Consider the following 22,759-nt stretch of genomic DNA (forward strand, 5'->3'; position numbering starts at 1 on the left):
ATTTTAAGAGTTGTCCTTCATTCAGCTGGACATACAATGATTGAACTTTTGGGCAACCAGCTGCAGATCATTGGAGATAGAAATTATGATTTGCATGTCATCTGCATATGGGAGCACCTGAATACCGAATGATCTTACTAATGAAGCCAGGCGGGGCACATAAATATTAAAAAGAGTGGGGCTGAGCGAAGAGCCCTGGGGGACCCCACATGGAAGGCCAAAGGCCTTGGCTTTGAACCTGCCACAACTGAGGAAATTGGCTATGGGGTCAGGAGCAAGTCTGAGCGTAGACAGCATGCAGGGATCCGTGGGAGCTCCAGATTTAAGGCCCAGTAAGTGTTCCTTTATGTGAGGGACTGTAATAAGATGCCAGAGCAAGCATCCCAGGGGCCTGTCTGGGCTTTCCCTTAGGAAGAGTCGCGTTATCCCCTTCGGCTGCCTCTGTGGCAAGGTCAGCTTCCTCGGAAAGGGAGAACTCGTGAAAGATTTTCAGGACTTTCTTCTGGAAGTATAGGGCTATGTTGTCACAGAAGTCTTGGGTGGGATTCAGGAGCTGTGATCCCAGGGGTTCAGCAATCTCCTTAATAACTTTGAAGAGCATGCTGGAGGAATTATCAGCTGACACAATCTTGTCAGTGAAATACTGGGATTTGGCCTGGAAGATGGCGAGTTTCTAGTTCCGCAGGAGGGATTTCTGTTTGACTTTTTCCCAATGGCAAGGATCCGCACGCCACCTCCGTTCTTGCCAGTGACATAGGTGTCTGAGAGCCATGAGCTCTTCTGAGAACCACGGAGCTGAGGGTTTAGCTCTTTTAATGGCACAACTTTTGACTGGCGCAACAATGTCCAGTGCCTTGGTAATCCAATTGCAGAAGCCCTCTGCCATGGGGGGGTGAGTGGTGGGGTTACCGGCCGAGGCTGAAACCAAGGCAGCCTTCCAGTCCATGGCCGTGACCATGTTCAATCTTCTACATTGTATGTTATTAGGGGGTAGACATGTGATGGTTTTAGTGGGGGGAGGGAAAGTAACATCAAACTCAACCAGCCAGCGGTCAGCTCAGCTGAGATGCTGAATTGCCTCAATCTTAAGATTGCTATGGTTGGCAAAGATGCCGTCCAGAGTGTGTCCAGCCCTGTGGGTGGTAGAGTGTGCAAGTTGTTCAAATCCCATGGAGGTCATAAGGTCAAGAAGGTGAACAGAGTCAATGTCCTGATTGCATTCAAGATGGAAATTAAAATCCCCAAGAATTGTGTAGTGTGCCATGGTGACAAAGGGTTCATGAGTCCGGCCCCTTGTCTCAAGAAAGGTGGCCCTAGACCCTGGTGGGTGGTAAACCAAGAGGCCAGAGAACTTGCGGTTATCTGCTGACTTGATTCCAAACGTGGCTGCTTCCAGATGAATGCCGGAGGCACCTTCCAGAGGGGTAAGGATGCAGCTGAGGGAGTCCCTAGCCACCAAGGCTAGGCCGCCACCTCTTCTACCTGGGCGGTCGCATGTAGGGATAGTATAGCCTGGGGGTATGGCATCCGCCAGGTAAGGACCCAAGTGCTCCTTCGCCCAGGTCTCAGTGATAAAAAGGCAGTCCAAATTAAGAGTCATAATAGTGAGTGCGATTTCAGTCTTGTGCCTAACCATGAAGCGAGCGTTAATCAGTGCTCCCTTAAAAGAGGTAGGTTCCCAGGCTTTCAGAGATTTGTGTTCATGCATCTTTCCTCCTCCAGTCCCCTGGGGCCAAGCCATGGGACCCAAGATGGAGGCCCGACCTTTAATCGGGCAAAAGTTGCACTCCCGGCAGTGGTCTGCCTCCCCTGTGGCAAGATTAATCCCAGCTGCACAACCCCTGTGCAGAGATTTGGGACGCAGTTCGAGAAGGTGCGACCTAGAGTAGGCTAGGTTATTGTAGGAGACAAAATGGGTAGCATGCCTGGCCCCTGGCGCGGTCCAGGCGCGAACGGGTGCAGACGGGCTTCCCTTTGGCACGCCAGCAGCACGCCCGCTGCACACTCGGGCATGCATCTGGTAGATATGCCCCCTGTGACCGGAACAGGAAGTGCAGATTGGAAAGGGAGAATCGAGCTGCACCGCCAACCACAGTAATGGCGGCCGGCTCAGAGAACAAGAAACGATGAAGGAAAAGAACTCTGGGGCATATCATCAAGGACCGGCGATAATTATCGCTAAGCGCACTTAGCGCTAGGATAATTATCGCCGGCTAACATGGATTTTTAGCGCTGAGATAGCGTGCTATTAGCAACGCTTATCTCAAAAGCGATAAAAATTCTAGCGCTAACTGCCCAAACGTGAGATTATCGCGGGAAACCCAGCGATAATTTCACGAAGTTTTGCGTTAGCTTGATGATAGGGCAAGGCAAAGTTTTTTTTTTTAAAACATTTTTATTGGCATTTTTGGTTTTCTTCTGGACACAAAATAAAACAACCAAACAAACAGGTCAGCACCGGTCAGGGCAAGGCAAACTTAGCCATGATATCCACCTTCCATAGGATATCATGGCTAAGTCAGTCCTGAAGCAGGCGTAAGAAAAGTAGCGATAACAGGGGTTATCGCTACTTTTCTTACCGCTATGCTTCATAGCGTGGGGCTTGATGATAGGAGAAATGTCACTTAGCGACATTTCTCCAGTCATGTCAGGGCAGGAACGCCCACTTTGCATCTCATTAGAGATGCAAAGCTGGGCGTTAAGAATTCAGGTGCTAATGCAAAGTTTCACGCGAAAGCGTGACCTTGCTGATTAGGCGATAAAATTATGCCGCTTTTCGCACGATAACGGACGCAAAAGCGGCGATAATTTTTTTATCGCCTCGTTGCTGATATGCCCCTCTTTCTGCACAAATGGGGAGCCCCGCAGGAGACCGAAGAATCTGAGAGAGAAGACTAAGGAGAGGCAGAGAGTGCTCACCGGAACACTCACAGAGGTAAAAAAGGTTAAAAAGGTTAAAAACTGCAGTAGAGGTTAGAATTATTAATTAATAAAAATTCTTAAAATTCTTGAAACCAGGCTAATTAAAAATAAGCTTTGCGTGTGTACGGCTGGCAGAAAGGAACGAAGCACATCTTACTTCTTCAAGAGCCCGCTGCATATGAATATGAATTTTACTTTTAGGAGGATCAAGCATTGATGAATAATTTTGAAAATATAACAATACTGATGGTAGGAAGGCACAAAATGATTAATTTTGCATTACAATTGATAATTTCTACAATGTGCTCCATGAACTTCCTAATATGAACTATGATTGTGCCAGTGAAATTGAATATGCTACTTACCAGTATGCATCTGTTCTTGGCATGTAGGGCTGCTGACATTCATATCTGTGCATAGATCGCCGCCTAGTGTTGGGTCCGGATGTTTGCACGTTGTTGTCCTGGAAGAGTCTTCGAAGTATCCTGGGATAGGTGACTCCTCCCCTGGACTACAGTGCGCATGGGCATCCTCTCCATCCTCAGATTGTTTTTCGCCATTGTGGCAGTGATGGAGTAGATACAGAAAGTGATGACCATGCTTACAGTAATTCTGAGAGCTGCAGCTGCTACAGGCGCCGGGGAGGAGGGAGGGCGATATGAATGTCAGCAGCCCTACATGCCAAGAACAGATGCATACTGGTAAGTAGCATATTCAGTTCGAGGCATGTGGGCTGCTGAATTCATATCTGTGCATAGAATACATAGCAGTGCCCTCTATTAGCGGCGGCTACCAGTGCCAGCTGCAGCGGTCTGAAAAAGAGTTTTGAGAACAGCCTGTCCTACAGCTGCCTGCTGTTTTGATTGCACATCGACACAATAGTGTTTGGTAAATGTGTGTGTAGTGGACCAGGTGGCTGCTCTACATATATCATGCAGGGGAATGTTTCCTAGGAAAGCCATGGAGGCCCCTAACTTACGTGTTGAGTGGGCTCGTGGGGGAATCGTTAATGTGCGTTTAGCTTTTTGATAGCAAATTTGAATACATTTAACGATCCATCTGGCTATACCTGCTTTGGAGATGGCGTTACCTTTGTGGTGTGGGGCAAAGGCAACGAAAAGTTGTTTAGTTTTCCTAAAGACTTTAGTCCTGTCGATATAGTACATGAGGGCCCTCTTTACATCTAGTGTATGGAGTGCTCTTTCTGCGACAGTTTGTGGGTTTTGAAAGAAAACTGGCAGTTCAATAGTTTGATTGATGTGGAACTGCGATACCACCTTGGGCATGAATTTGGGGTTGGTACGTAGTACAACCCTGTTGGCGTGAACCTGTATGAATGGCTCTTGAACGGTTAGTGCCTGGAGTTCACTAACCCTCCTCAACGAAGTGATCGCTACTAGGAAAGCTACTTTCCAGGTGAGGAATTGAATCTCGCATGAGTGTAGAGGTTCGAAGGGTGGACCCATTAGGCGTGTGAGGACCAAGTTGAGGTTCCACATTGGAGCTGGTGGGTGGCTTGGAGGAATTACTCTTTTGAGTCCTTCCAAGAATGCTTTGATGGCAGGCACTCTGAATAGAGAAAGGTGCTGCCTGGTCTGCAGATAGGCTGATATGGCGGTCAAATGGACACATATAGAGGTGTACGCCAGATTGCATCGGTATAGGTGTAAGAGGTAACAAATGATGTTTTGTATGGATGCGTCTAGCGGGTTAATGTCATTATTAGTGCAATAAATGACGAACCTCTTCCATTTGGCTGCATAGCACGCCCTGGTAGTGGGTCTCCTGGCCTCCTTAATGATGTCCATACAGTCAGGTGGCAGGTTTAGGTAGCCAAACTCTAGGACTTCAGGAGCCAGATCGCCAGGTTCAGCTGTTGCGGATCTGGGTGCTGAATCTCTCCATGGTTCTGCGTTAAATGCGAGGGTTTGATCCGCAGCCTTTGATGCGGCACCACGGAAAGTTCGAGAAAGGTGGTGTACCACGGTTGGCGTGCCCAAGTTGGAGCAACCAGGACGAGTGTCAGTGAGTGTTGTCTGAGTTTGCGTGCCACCAGCGGTATTAGTGGTGCTGGGGGAAAAGCGTACGCAAATCTGCCGGACCAGTTCATCCATATCGCATTGCCCTGCGACTGCGGATGTGGGAACCTGGCGGCAAAGCTTTGGCATTTTGCGTTTTCGCTTGTGGCGAATAGGTCTATCTCTGGATGACCCCATTGCTGGAAGTACGGTTGGAGTACTGATGGGTGTAACTCAACACGACTTTGTTGCACAAGTGTACTTTGAATGCCTTCATTGCCAGGAAGATTGCCATCAGTTCCAGAAGGTTGATGTGCATCTTTTTCTGTTGTGTTGTCCATAGTCCCTGCACTGTGAAGTTGAGTACATGAGCTCCCCATCCCTGGAGGGACGCGTCCGCTGTCAGTATTACCTGTGGAACAGGCTCTTGGAACGGTCGGCCCTTGCAAAGGTTTCGTGGATTCCACCAATGCAGAGAGTTGTATGCCCGACCGCTCACCAACACTAGGTCTTTCAGCTGTCCGTGAGCCTGATTCCACTGACGTGCTAAGCACTCCTGAAGGGGGCGCATATGTAATCTCGCGTGCGGGACTATGAAAATGCAGGAGGCCATCATGCCTATCAACTGCATGAACACTCGCGCAGGAAGGGAGTGTTGGGGTTTGAACTTGGAAATCAGCATTTGCATGCTGTTGATCCTCACTAAATTTGGCTGAGCTGTGGCCGCCAGAGTGTCTATAGTCGCACCCAGGTACTGTTGTACGTGTGCGGGCTGGAGATAGGATTTTGGGTAATTGAGGGAGAATCCCAGACTGTGAAGGAGGTGAATGGTGCGGGACATGTGGTTGGCACATTGCTGGGCTGACTTTGCTTGAACGAGCCAGTCGTCCAGGTAAGGGTAGACGTGTATGTGCAGCCTCCGTAGATGTGCTGCCACAGTAGCTAGGCACTTTGTGAAAACCCTGGGTGCTGTTGTCACGCCGAAGGGAAGGACTTTGAATTGGTAGTGCTGCCCCTGAACAGTGAACCTGAGGTATTTTTTGTGTGAGGGGTGAATGGGTATGTGGAAATATGCATCTTTGAGGTCCAGTGTGGCCAGGAAGTCTCCCTGCCTGAGAAGCGAGAGGACTTGCTGTAAAGTGAGCATGTGAAAGTGCTCCGAAAGAATGTACCTGTTCAGGGGTCTCAGGTCTAATATAGGTCTGAGCGACCCGTCCTTTTTTGGTATTAAAAAGTACAGGGAGTACACCCCCGTACCTTGCTCGTGGACGGGTACGACCTCTATTGCGCCTTTTAGAAGCATACTTTGCACCTCCTGTTGTAAGAGCGTTAAGTGCTCTGAGGACATAGGACGGTTTTTTGGAGGTATTGTGGGCGGGGTTGAGGTTAAGTCTAGGCAGTAACCGTGTTTGTTAATATCTTTGACCCACCTGTCCGTGGTGATGGAGTTCCACGTGGACAGGAACCTTTGTAGCCTTCCCCCGACAGGTGTTATGTGGTCGGGAGGAAGGGAGAGGGCGTCACTGCTTGTTCTTGGGGGAGGACCTGGTGTTGCCGTAGCCACGTCCTCTGCCCTTTGTGCTGGAGCCACGATATCCACCCCGGGTGTTTTTATCGTAGGTGGTTTGTGTGTTGCCCTTGTTGAATGTTTGCTGTGACCCCTGTCCTCTACCTGCTCCTCTATTTCCGGGGCGACGAAAGGAGCCGCTCCGAAAGGACTGCGTTTGGAGAGCCCCCATGGACTTTGCAGTGTCCGTGTCCTTTTTTATTTTCTCTAGGGTGGCGTCAACCTCCGGCCCGAATAAGTAGTCGGGGTTGACAGGCTGGTTGAGTATGTTATTTTGCACCTCAGGTTTGAATCCGGAGATTCGCAACCAGGCATGTCGTCGCAACATGACGCTAGTGTTTATGGCTCTGGCAGCTGTATCTGCGGCATCCAGCGCACACTTGATGGATGCGTTTGTGAGGAGTTGTCCCTCCCTGATGAGGATCTCTGCACCTTCTTTGAATTGGTCAGGGAGATGTTGGAGTAGTTGTTCTAATGTGTCGTAGTGTGCTCGATCGTAGCGAGCGAGGAGCGCCTGAGTATTGGCAATGTGCCATATGTTAGCTGCCTGGGCGGCCACCCGTTTGCCGGAGGTCTCTAGCACCTTGGACTCTTTGTCCGGGGGAGGAGCATCACCTGTTGTTTGCGAGTGTGCCCTCTTGCGAGCATTCGCAACTACAATGGAATCCAGAGGTAACTGGCCTCTAATGTAGGTAGGGTCCCCAGGCGCCGATTTGTATTTTTTGTCGATCCTGGGGTTTATCACTCTCGCCCTGGTGGGCTCCTTGAGGATGTCCTTAGCTGGTTTGAGGACCCCCTTCAACATGGGCAGAGTTTTTATGTTCCTTTCTGAGGATGCGAAAGTATCCATGAGAAAGTCGTCCTCCACGGTGTCAGAGTGTAGTTGCACCCCATGATTGGCCGCAGCACGTTCAATTAGGGCGTTGAACGCGGCAGTGTCCTCTGTGGGAGATGTTTTTCCTCCATAGAGTTGTGGGTCCTGTGCATCCATAGGTGCACCTGAGTCTACAGGGTCATCCCAAGCTTGATCGGGGTCCTGTTGGCCGTCAGGGTCCATCTGTCCGGGGTAGGGGACGTGGTCACCTATGTAGTCCTCCAAAACATCTGTGTCTGAGTGTGTTGGAGAGAAGGACTGTGGATCCCGGTAGGGGGAATGGAGAGATTCATAAAGAACTGGTTCCACAGCCACTGGCAGCTTTCTCTTAAGTGGGATCCGGAAGGAGTCCAAAGCTGGCTCAGAAGTTATTTTCTGTGTGTGGAGCATCATCTTGCCGGTGTTGGCGTCGATGAGATGTGATGGAGACGTCTCCGCAGGAGAGCGCTCGGCAGGCGTGATTGTGGTGTGTGTGACTCGTGTCCTGATCTGGAAGAGTTTCGGGGCTGAGGACGGCGGCAGGCCAAAAGTAATGTTGGCCGGTGCCGAAGAGGCTGTTGGTGCTTGTATGGGCTCGGAGCCCGACGTGTCCCGGAGGACTGGTTTGTGTTTGGTGCGTTGCGCAGCAACGGGCCGCACCTGGAGCGCCATCGATTCCTTGGCGCCGACCGGTGCCGTAGAGGCGTGCGTGGACTTCTTCGGCGCCGGTGGGTCATCGAGTCGAAGGGCGGTAATGGCCGTCGACGTCTTCGATGAGTGTGCCTTTGGTGGTGCTGTCGAAGCGGCGTGAGGCGCAGCAGGCACTTTGACCAGTGGGGTCAGAGCCGATGGCGTCGGTGCCGGGAGCCGAGTAGGTTTTTTGGCACCGAAGGTCTTTTTCCTTATATCGACGCCGACGTCGGCCGCTGCAAGTTCGGCACCGAAGTCTCTTTAGGTGCGCTCGGTGCCGATGCGTTTTGCTGGCATCGAAGGTGTGGTGGGCCTCGATCCGACCAGCGTCACTTTTGGTTTCGGTTTCAGTTGAACCAGTACAGCTTTCGGTTTCGGTTTCGAAGAAGGGAAACCAGCCGTTTTGGGCATTATCGGCGGCCGCTGAATGTCCGAGGCCGGGCCAGAGGGCGGGGCCGAAGAACTGCGGGATAGGTCTTGGGTAAGGCCCGAAGGCGATCCCTCGACCGGAGCCATAGATTGGCGTACTGGGATATCCTCAGTTTGTACGGGTAGGCCTTGCTCGTCACCAGAGCTACTCTCTTCGGCCCCGAAGGCCTCTTTGTAGTCTCCTACCTCGGTGTCGTCTTCATCTCTGCGAAAGAGTGTGTCGTCGACGTCTTCTGATCCGGAGTTTTGTTCGGAAGCGGGGCTGGAGGGTAGGTTCTCCACGTCTTCGACATCATCGGTTTCGGCGCTGAAGATGTCGGCCGGGGCCGGTGCCGCTTGCTGCGCTTCGAGCCTCGCCGCTCGTCGATTCCGGAGAGTCTTCTTGGATCGGAATCGGGCACAGGCCATACATGTAGATTCGTCGTGATCCGGCGAAAGGCATTTGTTGCACACCGGATGGACGTCGATGTGTGGATATTTCGCATTACATACAGGACACCGCTTGAATGGTGTCCTCGACTCCATCGTCGATGTTACGGGCCGATGGTTGGGTAAGATGCGAAAAAGTTGTTTCTGGAAGTTAGTAAACTAACAAGATACTATCGATACCGATCGGGAACAGTACCGACGCGAACTAAAGGCCTTTTGGCCTAGAAAAGATTTTCCTAACTTGAGTCAAGATAAGCACATCCGAACCCAATGGCGGAAAAAAACAATCTGAGGATGGAGAGGATGCCCATGCGCACTGTAGTCCAGGGGAGGAGTCACCTATCCCAGGATACTTCGAAGACTCTTCCAGGACAACAACGTGCAAACATCCGGACCCAACACTAGGCGGCGATCTATGCACAGATATGAATTCAGCAGCCCACATGCCTCGAACAGTACCTAAATGGAGTAAACTAAAATAATTTTCATGCCCATGCTTTGTGGTGTCTTGAGTACTTTGTTTATGTTTATACACTTCTGGGCACTTGACATAGCAGTAGGACTTTTGAAGCGATGCCATCAGAAAGGTTCAGTTCAAAACTGAAATGTGTTGGTGCTCTTTCTGCACACATGGAATAATCTAACCGCAAATCCAACTTTCACAAAAAACCTTGACAGAGATTACCTAAATTTCTACATGTGCAAAAGGTTATATGCCGGCAACACTAAATTCTTGAAGTGACACTGCAAAGTATTGGCTGTCTTAGTGCATGATGGTAGGCGTGTTGGCATATGATGGGTGTGTGCAGGTGTATGATGGTTGATGGGGGTGTATGATGATTGATGTGTGCATATTTGATGAGGATATTGGCACATGATGCTCACTTTGGTAATGATGGTGGGTGGTGGCGTGCATGATGCGGAGAACTTTTCCGTGTATGATGGTAAGTATGCCGGCGTATTATGGTAGCTGTGTAGGTGTATGATTGTGGGTGTGGCAGCATTTTATTCTATTTAAATCTGTTTTTATAATTGTTGTTCAAACAATAACAGGGTTAAAGAGTCGACATGTCAATACAAGTTACATTGACTTATGCATATCACTTTCTCATTTTAAATGCAGTGTTACAGAAGAATCCTTTTAATACCAGTGGCGGTTGGTGGCAAATCACATTGGGGGCGTGAAAAAACATATGCCCATAACAGATACACATATGTACACATACGTACATAAACACGCAACACAAATACATTTTTCACATAACAAATACACAATAATATGCACATTAAAAAAATGAATCACTTACCTTACACTGCCGCTCCTGCAGTACGTCCTGGTTGTTATGCAGCACGTCCTCCGAGCGCGACGCCCACAGCCAACTCTCATCCGATTAAAACGCTGTTCTAAAGCATCTGATTGGCTGGAGCGGGCTGGTTCCATGCTCCCAAAGGCGCGGTAGGCCTGTGCCTGACTCCAAACTGGCTGTCCAAGACAGTCGGGTTGGAGAAGTTTGAATTATGCATGTCGGTTTGTCCGTTGCAAGGTAGGTGGCCAAACCGACATGCGCAATGCATACTTAAGCGGCCACTCCTCGCTGATTGGCAGCAGTGATGCACTGGCCCCGCCCTGCTCTCACACTCCGTTTGCTGGCAGAAAGTGTCAAAAATAAAATGGTAATGTAATCAATTTATAACCATTTCATTTTTGACGTTTTCTGCCCAGCAGTGTGGGGTGGCAACGCTCCACTCCCATGGAGAAACATTTTAACACCTTGATGCTACAGGCAGTAATCTGTAGGTGTGTGACCATTTTTTAAATTCAGCAGATTAATTGCCTTCATGTGCAGGAGTTGTCATGCTGCAGGATCTTCAACTTGCTATGTTGACTTTGCGCATTTTCTAGTCAAACACAATAATATTGGGAGGCGGGAGGGGAGAAGGAAAAGGACAAAGAAAGATGGCATGCATAACGTAGCCCAACTGAGGTCTTCCCAACCCCCTCCCGTCCCTCTGATCCGCTAAATGTATAGACAACACGCACATTTCTAAGCGACTGTTTCAACAAACCTTGTTTGTGATGCGAGGTGAACATGTTAATTTTAACTAACATCTCTAACGTTTGTTATTAGGTGGTATGCCGGGTCTCCCCATTCTCCCCTGTCCCTGGTATTGCGGTGTCTGGGTGCTCCAACTTTGGAAGTCGTGTAATATAGGTCAATCCCAGCATCTCTGCTCCTGCTCTCCTGTGTCCGACTACAGGAACAGGAACCAGGCAACCAGGCTCTCGCCCGAAGCCAATCACAACGCTGCAATGCAGCATTGTGATTGGTCTGAGTGCTGTGACACGGCGCTCAGCCAGGGGCTGGAGGGGTGGGCATGTTCTTCACGCAGGCTGTAATGCAGCCTGCATGGAGAACAGGGAAGTACACATGACGGTTTGGGGCGGCCCGAGAGGGCCGAACAAACAGTCATTGCGCACTTAGGTGTGGGCAAACCACTCCTCCCCAGCTCCCAGAGCAGCTCCGCCCACGCGCAAAGCAGCAGGACACGAACAATAAAATGATAATAACTTTAAAGTATTATCATTTTATGTTTCTAAAGTTGGCACTGCTTAAAAGCAGTGGGGTGATGCTCCTCCGCCATAGCAGAGGAGCTGTCACTGTGTGGAGGAGGTCAGCATTTGGCATGTGACATCCGGGCAAGTGGTGTCTGCGTGGTGGAAGTATCGATTTATTATGGCGGGGGTAAGGTAGGCCCTCTGGATAATGTATTGAGGCAGAAGCTGGCGGTGCGAGGAATTCGGATTGGACTTTATATGGAGCAGGAATTGACCTGGGGGAAGACCCTCTTCGTCCATCAGCATGTCATGAGGTATTAGGGCACCGTTTCGATAGAGGTCACATAAGGTGTGTATGCCTACTGCCTGTCAAGTGGAGACTTCCGCAGATGTGGTAGTAGTGTGACCTCTAGGCATGCCGAACAGGGGCATTGCCAATGCATATGGAACCATGTTGCATGTGATGTATAGGCTTCTGTGGTAGCAACGGTATGCTACTCCTAGGAGCAATGACTCCGGTGGCCTTCCACGAGTGCAAGGATAAAATAGCTGGGGTATCGCCAAAAGGGCTTCTAAGCTGGTGACAGTGTGGCAGTGTCAGAGAGCTTTTTCCCCACCATCCATTTGGTCACCCATTGCAATTTGGAGGCAAGATAATATTATTCCATGTTGGCAACTGCAAGCCCACCTTGGTATATAGGTAAATACAGTGTAGAGTGTGCCACCTGGCAGCGGGTGTTGTTCCACATTAATTTTCTCATGGTGCTTTTGAACTTAAGGAAGATGGGGGTGCAATGTAGAGGGGCATGTTAGTCAAGTAGCATAATAGCGGTGATAATACTACCATTTTGAGAAGAGCCACTCTACCCATGACCGATAGTAGGAGTGTGCGCTAGTGGGTCATCTGGGATCCGATAGCTGTTCCAGCTCTTCCGAGATTGCCTTCTAACAGGTCGATCGGTTGATGATAGATTCTAACGCCCAGGTCTCTGAATGTATTAGGTTGCCACACTATAGGAATGCCACGAAGTATAAAAGGACATGCCGCAGTAAATGGGAACAAACATGATTTGGCCCAGTTGACCTGCAGGCTAGAAAGGCCAGTGGAGTCATTGAGTATCTGAGCCAGTGTGGTGGGATCCAAATACACGTCTCAGATATACAGTAGAAGGTCTTCAGCATATATAGAAATGGCATGCGTTTAATTTCCCAGTGGGATGACCCATCTCATGCTGTGTGCTCAGATGGCAGCAGCTAGAGTTTCTGTAGCTAAAGAGAAGAGCAGTAGGAATAGCAGGCAACCTTGTCAGGTGCCACAACATATTGCGATTGGGTCTGATATGTAGAAGCCCGTCTTAACTCTGGCTGTCAGTGCAGTATAGAGCAGTCGGACCAGTTGGAGAAAACAACACCCAATACCACAGTGAGGTAAGGCGGCAAATAGAAATTCCCATTCTTGAGAATCAAAGGTTTTCTTCAGGTCCAGCACCAGGCACCTAGAGTGTGGCCGCTTACGAGCAGAGTATGTGGAGACCTTGAAAAAGCGCTGCATGTTTAGCAAAGTATTACGGGCTGGGACAAACCCGGTCTGGTCTGGGTGGACCAGGGATGGAACTAAGGGTGCCAGGCAGTTGGCCAGGACCTTGGCCAGTATTTTATAGTAGTGTTTAGTAATGCCAAGGGACAGTATGAATCCAGAGGGGTGGTGTCTCTGTCCGGCTTAGGCAGGGAGATGAGTAGGGCCTTGTGTAATGACACAGGGAGACTGGAAGTAGTTAGCGCCTCGCTATATAAGTTGCATAATTGGAGGGTCAGTATCGGATTATAGGCTTTATAGTATTCAGCCGGCAGTCCATTGGGTCCCGGAGTCTTACCCATCACCAGGGCCTTGATGGCCTTGTGGAGCTCAAAAACTGTGATTGACTCGTCAACTTCCTCCCGTTGTTCGGGTGTAATGACAAGCAAGCAAATTGTGAAGAAAAATGCGCCCAGGCGATTGGGTCTGACTCTCATGGTCGATTGGTAAAGCAAGGTATAGTGGCGGGTTAATTAGGTGTTTTCCCGTATTGAGTGTGGAGAAGGTGTTCTGTAAGGGCATACAGCAAAATAAAAATGTGTGGGGCTGTTCCTGGCATATCTGAGATCGCGTGGGTGCGGGATAAGTGTGCGGTGTAATTAAGGCATCTCAGGTGTTCTAGTAATGAGGTATGTTCACAGCGAGCTGCTGCCAAACGATGGACGTATTCTGGGTCTGTTACCAAGAGTGTCTCGAGAGCGTGTTTTCAATGGGGGTGATACTGCCAACTAATTGTTTGTGGGTGTTCCAGGTCAGTCCCAGGCTATGCCCCCTGATGGTCACTTTAAAGGCATTACATTCAATCAACTCGTCAGTGGCAGAGTTGCTGTTGAGTTTGAAGTATTCCACAGTTGCTGCACCCAGTGGCTCCCTAAAGGTGGGTCCTCTAGTGCTGCAAGTCGGAGGCCCCACCTGGTTATGGCCAGAATGTCCGTTTCACATGTAAGGTGCAGGAATTGAGGTTTGTGGTCTGAGTGCGTGCAACCTAAATAGTCAGTCAAACTATGGGGAGGAGAGTGACTGATCCCACCATTCGGTTGATTCTAACATGTAGATTGCATTGTGAAGAGTAAAATGAGTACACTTGCTGTCATGGCTGCGGGCGCGCCATTTGTCTACTAAGTTCCAATGTTGTATCCAGTCGCTTAAAGCCTGGGCATTTGATGCGGTGACCGTGCGTGGCAGTGGGGGGTGGAATGGTCTAGTGTGATATGAAGGATAGAGTTAAAGACTCCCCCTAAGAGCCATGGGATGTCCCTCCAGCCAGACATTATGCTAGAAAACTTGTGGAGGTATGAGGTCTGGTCTATGTTGGGGGCATATATTGACCCTTATAATAGTTCACGACTATTGTGGCAACCTTGTATTAAGACAAACCGCCCTCAGTATCCACAGTTACCTCGTCTAACATGAAAGGGTTTCCGGGCCTTACCCATATCAGGACTCCCCTCGCATAGGAAGAGTAATTAGTGAACACCTGGCTTCTCCATTGTCACGGAAGTTGATTAGCTTTGGTTAGTGTGAGGTGTGCCTCTTGCAGCTAGGCTATGTGGGCAGCCCTGTTTGAGGTAAGAGCACACAGCGTAACAGCGCGAGGGTGTGTGCATGCATCTCACATTGAAGGTGATGATGTTAGTGTGTGTCATGAGGAAGATGGGCCAATGATCCCGCTACATATGTCTAAATTGTTAGGCAAGCACGGTCAAGGGGGGGGGGGGGGGGGGGGCAGGTATTCCAGAGCAACTTGTCATAACTGGGGAAAGAAAAAAAAATGTGTAACATTTCCACAGCAGAGGAATAACAGGTAACCACCTAAACTGCAAAACTGCCTGTGGCAAACACCAGCCTTATAGGCCGGTCAAAGGAAGCATGAGGTTGTGAAAGCCAAAAATGGGGGACCCGTTACGTGTAAGATGTGTGAATACCCAACTATAGTTGTGTGGAAGCAGACAACTGCATTACTTTTCAATCCTGTACTCCGCCTGCATGGTTCTTTAGCAGGACTGCCAGGATGTTTAGGTTCCCGGCTACTGGAATTTAACGGTAATTTATGTTTACTGATACAAGACAATACAAAAGTGGATCAGGCCCTATAGTGGGCATTGCCGCTGGGGCAAGTAGTACTAGCAGTTCATAGAATGTCGTTTGTGGAGTAACATCCGGTAGGGCCAAGGAGTCTGCCCTCGACAGCCATCAGCTAGAGGAGCCATAGTTGTTGAAGGATTTCGTGGAGCTTGCATCCTGGTCCGGATTCTGAACGTGTTCTCGCATTGTGGACGCAATTTTTAAGGCTTGCTGTCATTCTAGTTTTACTTGTTCCAAGTTCAGCACCACTCTAGGCTGAGGAGGGTGACTTGTCCTCCAACGGCGTCCACGATTGCGGCCCCTTCCCCATCCCCTGTTCTCCTCACTTCAACGGGTGAAGGGAGTGAGGGCGTAAGTCCGGCAGATCCCATCCAGTCCCACGCCTCTTTGGAGGAGTCGAAGAAACATGCTGTCCCATTAACTATGCAAACACAAGGAGATGATGGACGGAGTGCAGAAACTTTTCAGACACTCACCCCCAGTCACAGATATGGGTTGCATCCATCATCATTCTTTAGCTCAATTCGCCTCCCCAGTTTGGACCCAGCCATGTGCAAATCAGTCTCGACCCTGTGCCTCAAGGGAACAGTCCAGCCTGAACTGCAAGGCCAGGTCCTCCCTGGACTGGAAACAAGCATTCTGGGGCCAGTTTTGGGATAACACCCCTCATCAGCCAGGCTAGCTTGAATCCAGTGACAAAGTGAGCAAGGGATCCACGTCTGGGCATACCCTGCCAACTTAGGGTGAACAAAGCAAACACAAGGAAATGATGGATTGAGTGCTGAAACTTTCCAGACACTCACCCCCAGTCACAGATCTGGGTTAAATCCATCATCATTCTTTAGCTCTCTTCGCCAACCCAGTTTGGACCCAGCCATATGCAAATCAGTCTCGACTGCCATGGTATAGTCAGGAAAGATCATGACCGAGGCATTGTTTACTTTTATGTCCTGCAATTTTCGTGCCTCACGTACGATGGAGACACGATCCCTTTAGTTCATCAGGTGAAACAGAAAAGGTCTGGGATTAGCATCAGGCAGCGGTCTGCACGTTGGCACTTTCAAGTTCAATCTAGAAGAAGGGCGAGAGCGCAGCATTAGGCCGCAAGGTAAGGATCCAATTCTCAGCATAGGTTACAACATTTTGACCCTCTATTTCTTCTGGAAGATCGACCACTCATATATTATTCCTTCTAGTGCGGCCCTTCGTGTCCTCCGCTCTGCATTCCAGGATGTGCACATGGTTCACTAGGGTCTGGACCAAGACCGTTGTTTCACAAGTTGTTGGTTGAAGTTCAGCCAGCGTATGTTCTACAACATTCACTTTGACTGCGAGTTTGCGATGATCTGCGTGTAGTAGAGGGAAATCTGCCATCACTGTCGATTCTGCTCTCGAGTGACGCGTGTCCGCTCAAGGGTTTGTCGATATTTTTCACAGCTTGTAGGACATTGACCAGTTTGGCATCAAGAGAAACATCTGAGGCAGGCGATCCGTCCCCCCATTTGGTCTCCAGATGGACGCTTTAGGACTGAGCAGGACGGGTTGTCGCAGGTTGGGCCCCTGAGTGCAGGTGACCCATGGCCAACTGGTGGGCACTGGGCGTTCTAGTGGCCAGCGTTTGGTGAGGCGAGTTCAATGCCCCTGTCTCTAGGCATGTCTAAAGGTTTGTTAGCAATCTGCCAATCTAGTCATTTCAAAAGCTACCACGCTGGATCATCAGAGGGCCTAGGTATAATATCTGTGCTGAGTGTTTAAGTATAACCGGTTCTCCAGCGAATGGCAGCACGGCAGGGCTGTGGGCACAAGAAGAGACCGGCCCCAGTTCCGGGCAGGTGTGCAATGCAATAAGTGATAAGTATCAGAGGAAGGCTGGATCAATTGTGCTTGTCAGGGACTCATATCAGTGCAGGGGCCACTGAACTAATTCTGGTGATATAGGTACGTAGCAGTATCCAAAGCTCTCCATCCTTAGAAACGAGTTCTGTGGAGGAGATAGGTTTTGTGTTGGGGGGGGGGGGGTTATCGTATACGCGGCTCCAAATGAAGGCAGCATAGCAAAGTAGCTAGGCCACGAGGTATGTTTGCTGAAAGAAACGTCGCAAACCAAGGCTGCCAGTGCCAGGAAGGCCCCCCAAAAACAAAAGAGAATTCCCCCCCCCAGGAGGTATATCTGGTTATTATTTCTGGCATCAGTATACCTCAGACCGCTCTCCATGGGTCCCTTCACGTGGCACGTGAAAGGGGGGAGGGAGGGTGTTAACAGGAGGCCTGTGCAGGTCTTAGCTATAGGTTGGTTTCAGGCTGTTCACTGCAGTTTGTGGGTGACGGCCAGGATTAGGCCCAAATCAACCTCCAGGCACATCCACTCACTCTTTGGCAGTCAGGAGGGAGAGCATGGGGGCAGTACACCAGGCCGCAGCGCCACACCAAAACCAGTGGCGGTGGCCTAGGCCCATGTCCACTCCCATGCCCCTGCCTGTGTGTGCAGACCCAGCTGTGTCCTCACCAAATGTTTGTAGCGGTATATAGGGCTTGTATGTATGGTGCCTTAACTGGAAGGGCAGGGAAGGTGCTGGGGTGGGGTGGGGTTCTGGCCAGGTGCAGAGGCTCAGCACCTTCCCCCACGCGGTCCAGCCTAGGCCCGATATAGCCCCCAGGCTCACAGCTGGGACCGTGTTCAGTGGGGAGAGGTGCACAGGCGAGAGAGCAGCAACACCGGTCCTCCCGGCTCACTCAGTAGTGACAGTCTGGCCAGGCGGTATTCAGTGTCCCTCGCAGGATTCACAGGCACTGCCTACACACCTCTGTGGGTGTGCCCCAGGTACACTGAACGTGGCCTGGGCCATGTGTCTTTTCGCCGATGTGTCGCCAGCAGATGCCGCGCTAGGCAGCTATATCGCACTACAGCTGGACGTTGGGCCCTGAGTCCAATTCCACCCCTGCCTGCGTGCTTATCTCTGGCAGCAGCCCCACCGAGGGCCAGAGACGGCATCCAGTGTCTTCCAACTAGGGTTTCGCAGCTATAGGTGCAGGGAGAGATGCAGAAGCAGGGCCGGACAAGGTGCGTGGGCTCAGTGCATCAATGTTCACCATTTACTTCACAGCCAAGCCTAGGCCCGACACGACCTCTGGGCTCTCAGTCAGGACCACATCCGGGAGAGGGTGTGCAGGTAGAGCAGTGGTGGTGCGTCCATTGGGGCGTTGCCCCACTAATGCTCCGGCCCCATACATCGTTTTAATAAATTACAAATAACAAATTCTTCGTTATACTTCTGATGCTAATTCCAATCAGGACTCCTGATTGGAATTAGCATCAGAAGTAGAACGAGGGACGCTGAAGGGGGTGGGGCTGCGGCAGCACTCAGGGTTTGAGTGACAGTGCACTAGACACCAATAGAGCGCATGTTTGGATTTGGGCTGGTTTTTACGAGCAGCCCGAACATGCGCACTAGCTTTCCCCTTAGGAGAGCGAGGGTTGCTTCATGCCGCAGCCCCCAGTCTCCTAATGGGCAGGGAGTATCCCTGCTCAAGCCAATCCTGGCGCTGCTGGAGCAGCGTCTGGATTGGCTGAGAGGGGTTGCCAGCCACTCCAGTGACGCACAAGACATTGAAGGCGCCAACGCGAGACCCCTGCCCAGCAGCAGAGGCGGCGCGGGTCAGGTACGTTTTCTTTTTTTACTTTATTTTTAAACCCCCCCCAGCCCCCACACGATCCCCCCCACAAGTATTGCGAGCCGTGACTGCGCACTCCTCTTAGAACCCACTGCTCAGGATGTAGTCTCAGCTGCACGCACGTCTATGCACAATAGAGTTCCACTCAGAACCGAGATCACTGAAACGCGAATTGACCTCTTTTTTTCATTCGCTGGTTATTGGCACGGGATATCAGAGTAGGTGAAACGTGCCATTCTGGTTTCCATGGCGAGTGTTACACAGGGACTCGCTGTTATCCCAGATATGGTTGATGTAATAAGATTTAGCAGGTTTAATGCAAGAAGAGCCTGTTTTTAGTATAAATGAATAATTATCCAAGTAGAGCTGGTGCAGTTTGAGGGGCGGGGAGGGCACTGGCTGAAGACGAGGATTCGGGGAGAGCACAGGTTCAGTCGTGCAGAGGGGTGCACAGGAGGGCATACATCCAGGTGTGCTGAAAAGAGGGCGCAGAGCTTTGGGAGTGCATGAGGGGGCAGGATTCGGGTAGTGGGAGGGGAAGGCCATGGACAATGCTCGGCAGAGAGCGCACAGCACAGGTTCAGGGATGTAGAAGAGAGGGCCCGGGTGCAGTGGTGACGCTTCGGGTACCAGGGCGAGAAGATGCGGGCAGTTCAGTGTGTAGTAGTGTGCGCAGATTCAGGGGTGCAGGGGAGGGTACATATTCGGGTGCAGGGGGCTGACCACTGATATACGGCTGTAGGAGTGAGCACACGGGGTCGGTGCTAATTCAGTTGCATAAGAGAGAGGGCACACCTTATGAATGTCTGTAGCCTGTAGCCCTGTAACCACTTGTGTCTGCCTCGAGACATACCCCTACCCCATGACAGCCAGCACACCTGTATTGTTAGTCTCAGCCCGCCTCACCCTCTGATGTGTTCTCTCCAGCCGCCTTTCCCTCAGCCTCTGTTTGCTGGTGCTGCATCCTGGCACCCAAGTCTGCCTGCCTGGCAGTGACAGCTGCTCCCTGTAACTCTGACTGCATCACTTTGTGTGTGCCTCCCTACATGCGCCGCTCAGTGCTGCCTGCTACTCTGTCTGCCTGCCTGTCACGGTGCACCTCTGCCTGCCTGGCAGCTCCTCACTGTGACTGCATCACTTTGTGTGTGGCAGCCTACATCTGCCGCTCACTGCGTGCCTGCTACTCTTTCTGCGTGCCTTGTGAAGGTGCACCTCTGACTGCCTGGCACCTGCCCTCTGACTGCATTCTTTTGGGTGTGCCTGCCTACACCTGCCGCGCCGCTCACTGCCTGCCTGCCACTATTTCTGCCTGCTTTTGAAGGGGCACCCCTGCCTGCCACACCTTCTGGTTTGCTTGAAAATGCACCATTTGCCCACTCTTTTTTTCAAAATTTTCTCGGGGGAGAATCCCCCCAGAACCCCCATAGGTGGTTAAGGCTTAATTGCTACGCTCGCTTGCCACAGTGAAGTACTACAATTGTTTTACGCCTCACCACTTTCAAATGTCACCAGCCGCCACTTGGTAGTAGAGTGTAGGCCTGGGCCGTAAATTCCGTTCCGCTCGTGGAAGTTGCGAAGTTTGGGCATTTCCGCGTTCCTAAGAGAACGGGGAGCTGTTGAAACTTCCGGAAATTATTTTCTTGTTTGCGCTTTAAAAATGCTTTCTCGCACGCGCAGTAGCGACTTACCGGATCCCTGCATTCACGACGAGTTTTCTTATCCGTTCGCGTGCACCATGAGATGTTGAATTGTTGGTAGCCGGTCGCGCTATCCCGCGAGAGTTTGCGATCGCAAACACGTAATTCGACCCGGAACAGGAAATAAGCATCGCGAGCAAGCTGGCCGCACCCATAAGCGACCGCATGGGCAAGTTAGCGATATATTTCCCCGCGAGCACGCAAAAACACATCGCGAATGGGTGGGAAAAGCAATTCCGCCTCTTTGCGAAAGTTCTGTGTGCTCGCGGAGATTTTTAACAATTTCGCGATAATTTGCGTAGGGCAACTACGCAAATTTCTCCCACCCCTCGTAGAGGGGCAGCACCGTTATTATGGGCTCACCTGATAGTGCCGGTTTCACTCGTCAACAGTTCGCTCCCTCGGGGGGCCTTGCTGGTGTTGCAAACGTATCCTCCAGGCAGGGCAGTCCCAGCAGCGGAGTCAACCCGGCCAGAGGGGGGTCTCAATCCCGCCGGCCTGGGCAGTGATCACGGCAAATGCTGTGGAAGGTGTGTTTCAGACCAGCAAGGGGCAGTCAGGGCCATCTGCCAGTTCACCCAAACATTGCCAGGCACCATGGCCGCAGCTCCCAGCAGCCCGCCCCCCCATACGGGTGTAAGCCCCAGTCGGGTTTCACCCCAGGATCTGCAGCCGCAGGGGCAATCAATTCAGGAAAGAGACGTGCCGGTGGGAAACACCAGCAGAAGGTGGATGGAGCAGGTTTGGTCAGGATTCATGGTGGATAAAGGGGTAGGTGCGCAGAGCCTCTCAAGAGTGCATCTGACATCTTGGCTTCATGGGTGTGGCAGCATTTAATGATGGAATATAAACTTAGTGGGTGTATAAACGTGGCTGGGTGGCTATTTAATTGGGGCTGTCAGCATGTACTGGTAGCTGTGTAGGTGCATGATGGTTGGCGAGTTGGCATTTTAAACTCATTTCATCATCAACTAGGCAGCAAACTCCAACAACCCCCCTTTCTGGTATTAAAAAGAAAATCAACTACTATGGTGATCAAAACAACACACAAAGCCTTAAAATCGTAAGCCTGGAATCCAAGGGATGAAAACAGAACTCCGATTGCACACCCTGAATCGGGAATTATAATTTATACCCTGCCTCAGACCTCAATTCTTGACCCATCGCTGTTCCCACCACAGAAAGTATCTGAAAGCCTCTATCTTCCAGAAACACCTCGTTCATCACCCACACACCTACCTGGTATCACACTTGTTGACAACATATGAAGAAAACCCAATTTCTGACCACACTAACATCAAAACTGCTTCTATTGACATGCACTGTGCTCCACTGCTCTTGAACTACACTAAGATAATATAAGTTATGACAACTATATGTACAGATGCATCATACATAAGTGGACATGTCCTAATGGCAATGCCAACAACTAGGACTACAATAAATCAAGGGGCACAAATAATAATATGTGCATGCATTAGAAAGATGCATAGATATGGGCACGTACCATTACCCTGCAGGGCTGCATGACCTTTCTTGCACATTTCATCCGTAGAGCAGATTGTATTGGAATTTGGATACTGAAAAACAGGAAATTATAGAAAGTATTTTAAATCCTGTAATTGAGCAAGAAGATAAGCCACTTCAAAGGGCACCAAAGCCCTATGATATAGGTACCCGTTTAGTACCCGGCTCTTCTAAGGATCTTGAATGATATTCTTAGGGCTCTGCCCACTATTTTATGTTCGGGTGCCCCCAGCTTGGCTTGTACTATAGACGTATACTATAGACGTCCCACCACATACAACCTCTTGAAGACACCTGTATGTAGAGGAGGGGGAACAACGTACCAACTTTCCCAGTTATTAAAGCAATCTTCTTCTGAAGCCCACTTTTAATAATAGTGTACAAATACTTGAAAAGCTGACTGAAATGGAATGTCTCTTTAGCTGTAAGTTTCACCTTTGGTGTTGGACTTCTGATCTGCGGCTTACATTCCCACTTCATTGTATAAATGTATGTTTTCATAGTTTTAGGAGGCCAGTCAATTTCAAATAGGGGGTAATAACGCAGTAAACAGCACAAAGTCTGCATCGGGAGAAGTAAATCCTGTTTTACAAATTCCTAACAATTTTCAGCTGGAAATTCTTGTCATTGTTTATTTTGAACCAAGCATGCTGGTGTTTACCTCAGCTGATCCAAATCACATGTTATTGTTCATTACACAGTTCAGGACTCATTAGGAGTGGCCTGTGGTGGATGTG

General features: G+C 50.2%; 1 protein-coding gene across 3 annotated transcripts in view; it reads right to left on the reverse strand.

Moving 5' to 3' along the window:
- Positions 1 to 22,759, reverse strand: part of LOC146783837 (P2X purinoceptor 7-like) — a 580,759-nt gene that overhangs the window by 310,489 nt on the left and 247,511 nt on the right. For all 3 annotated transcript variants that reach the window (XM_085635364.1, XM_085635362.1, XM_085635363.1), the window contains one exon: positions 22,003 to 22,075. In XM_085635364.1, the coding sequence (XP_085491490.1) occupies positions 22,003 to 22,075 (73 nt within the window). The remainder of the gene's footprint in view (positions 1 to 22,002; positions 22,076 to 22,759) is intronic.

Source organism: Triturus cristatus, chromosome 11 (genome assembly GCF_964204655.1).
Source record: "Triturus cristatus chromosome 11, aTriCri1.1, whole genome shotgun sequence".
Classification (NCBI taxonomy): domain Eukaryota; kingdom Metazoa; phylum Chordata; class Amphibia; order Caudata; family Salamandridae; genus Triturus; species Triturus cristatus.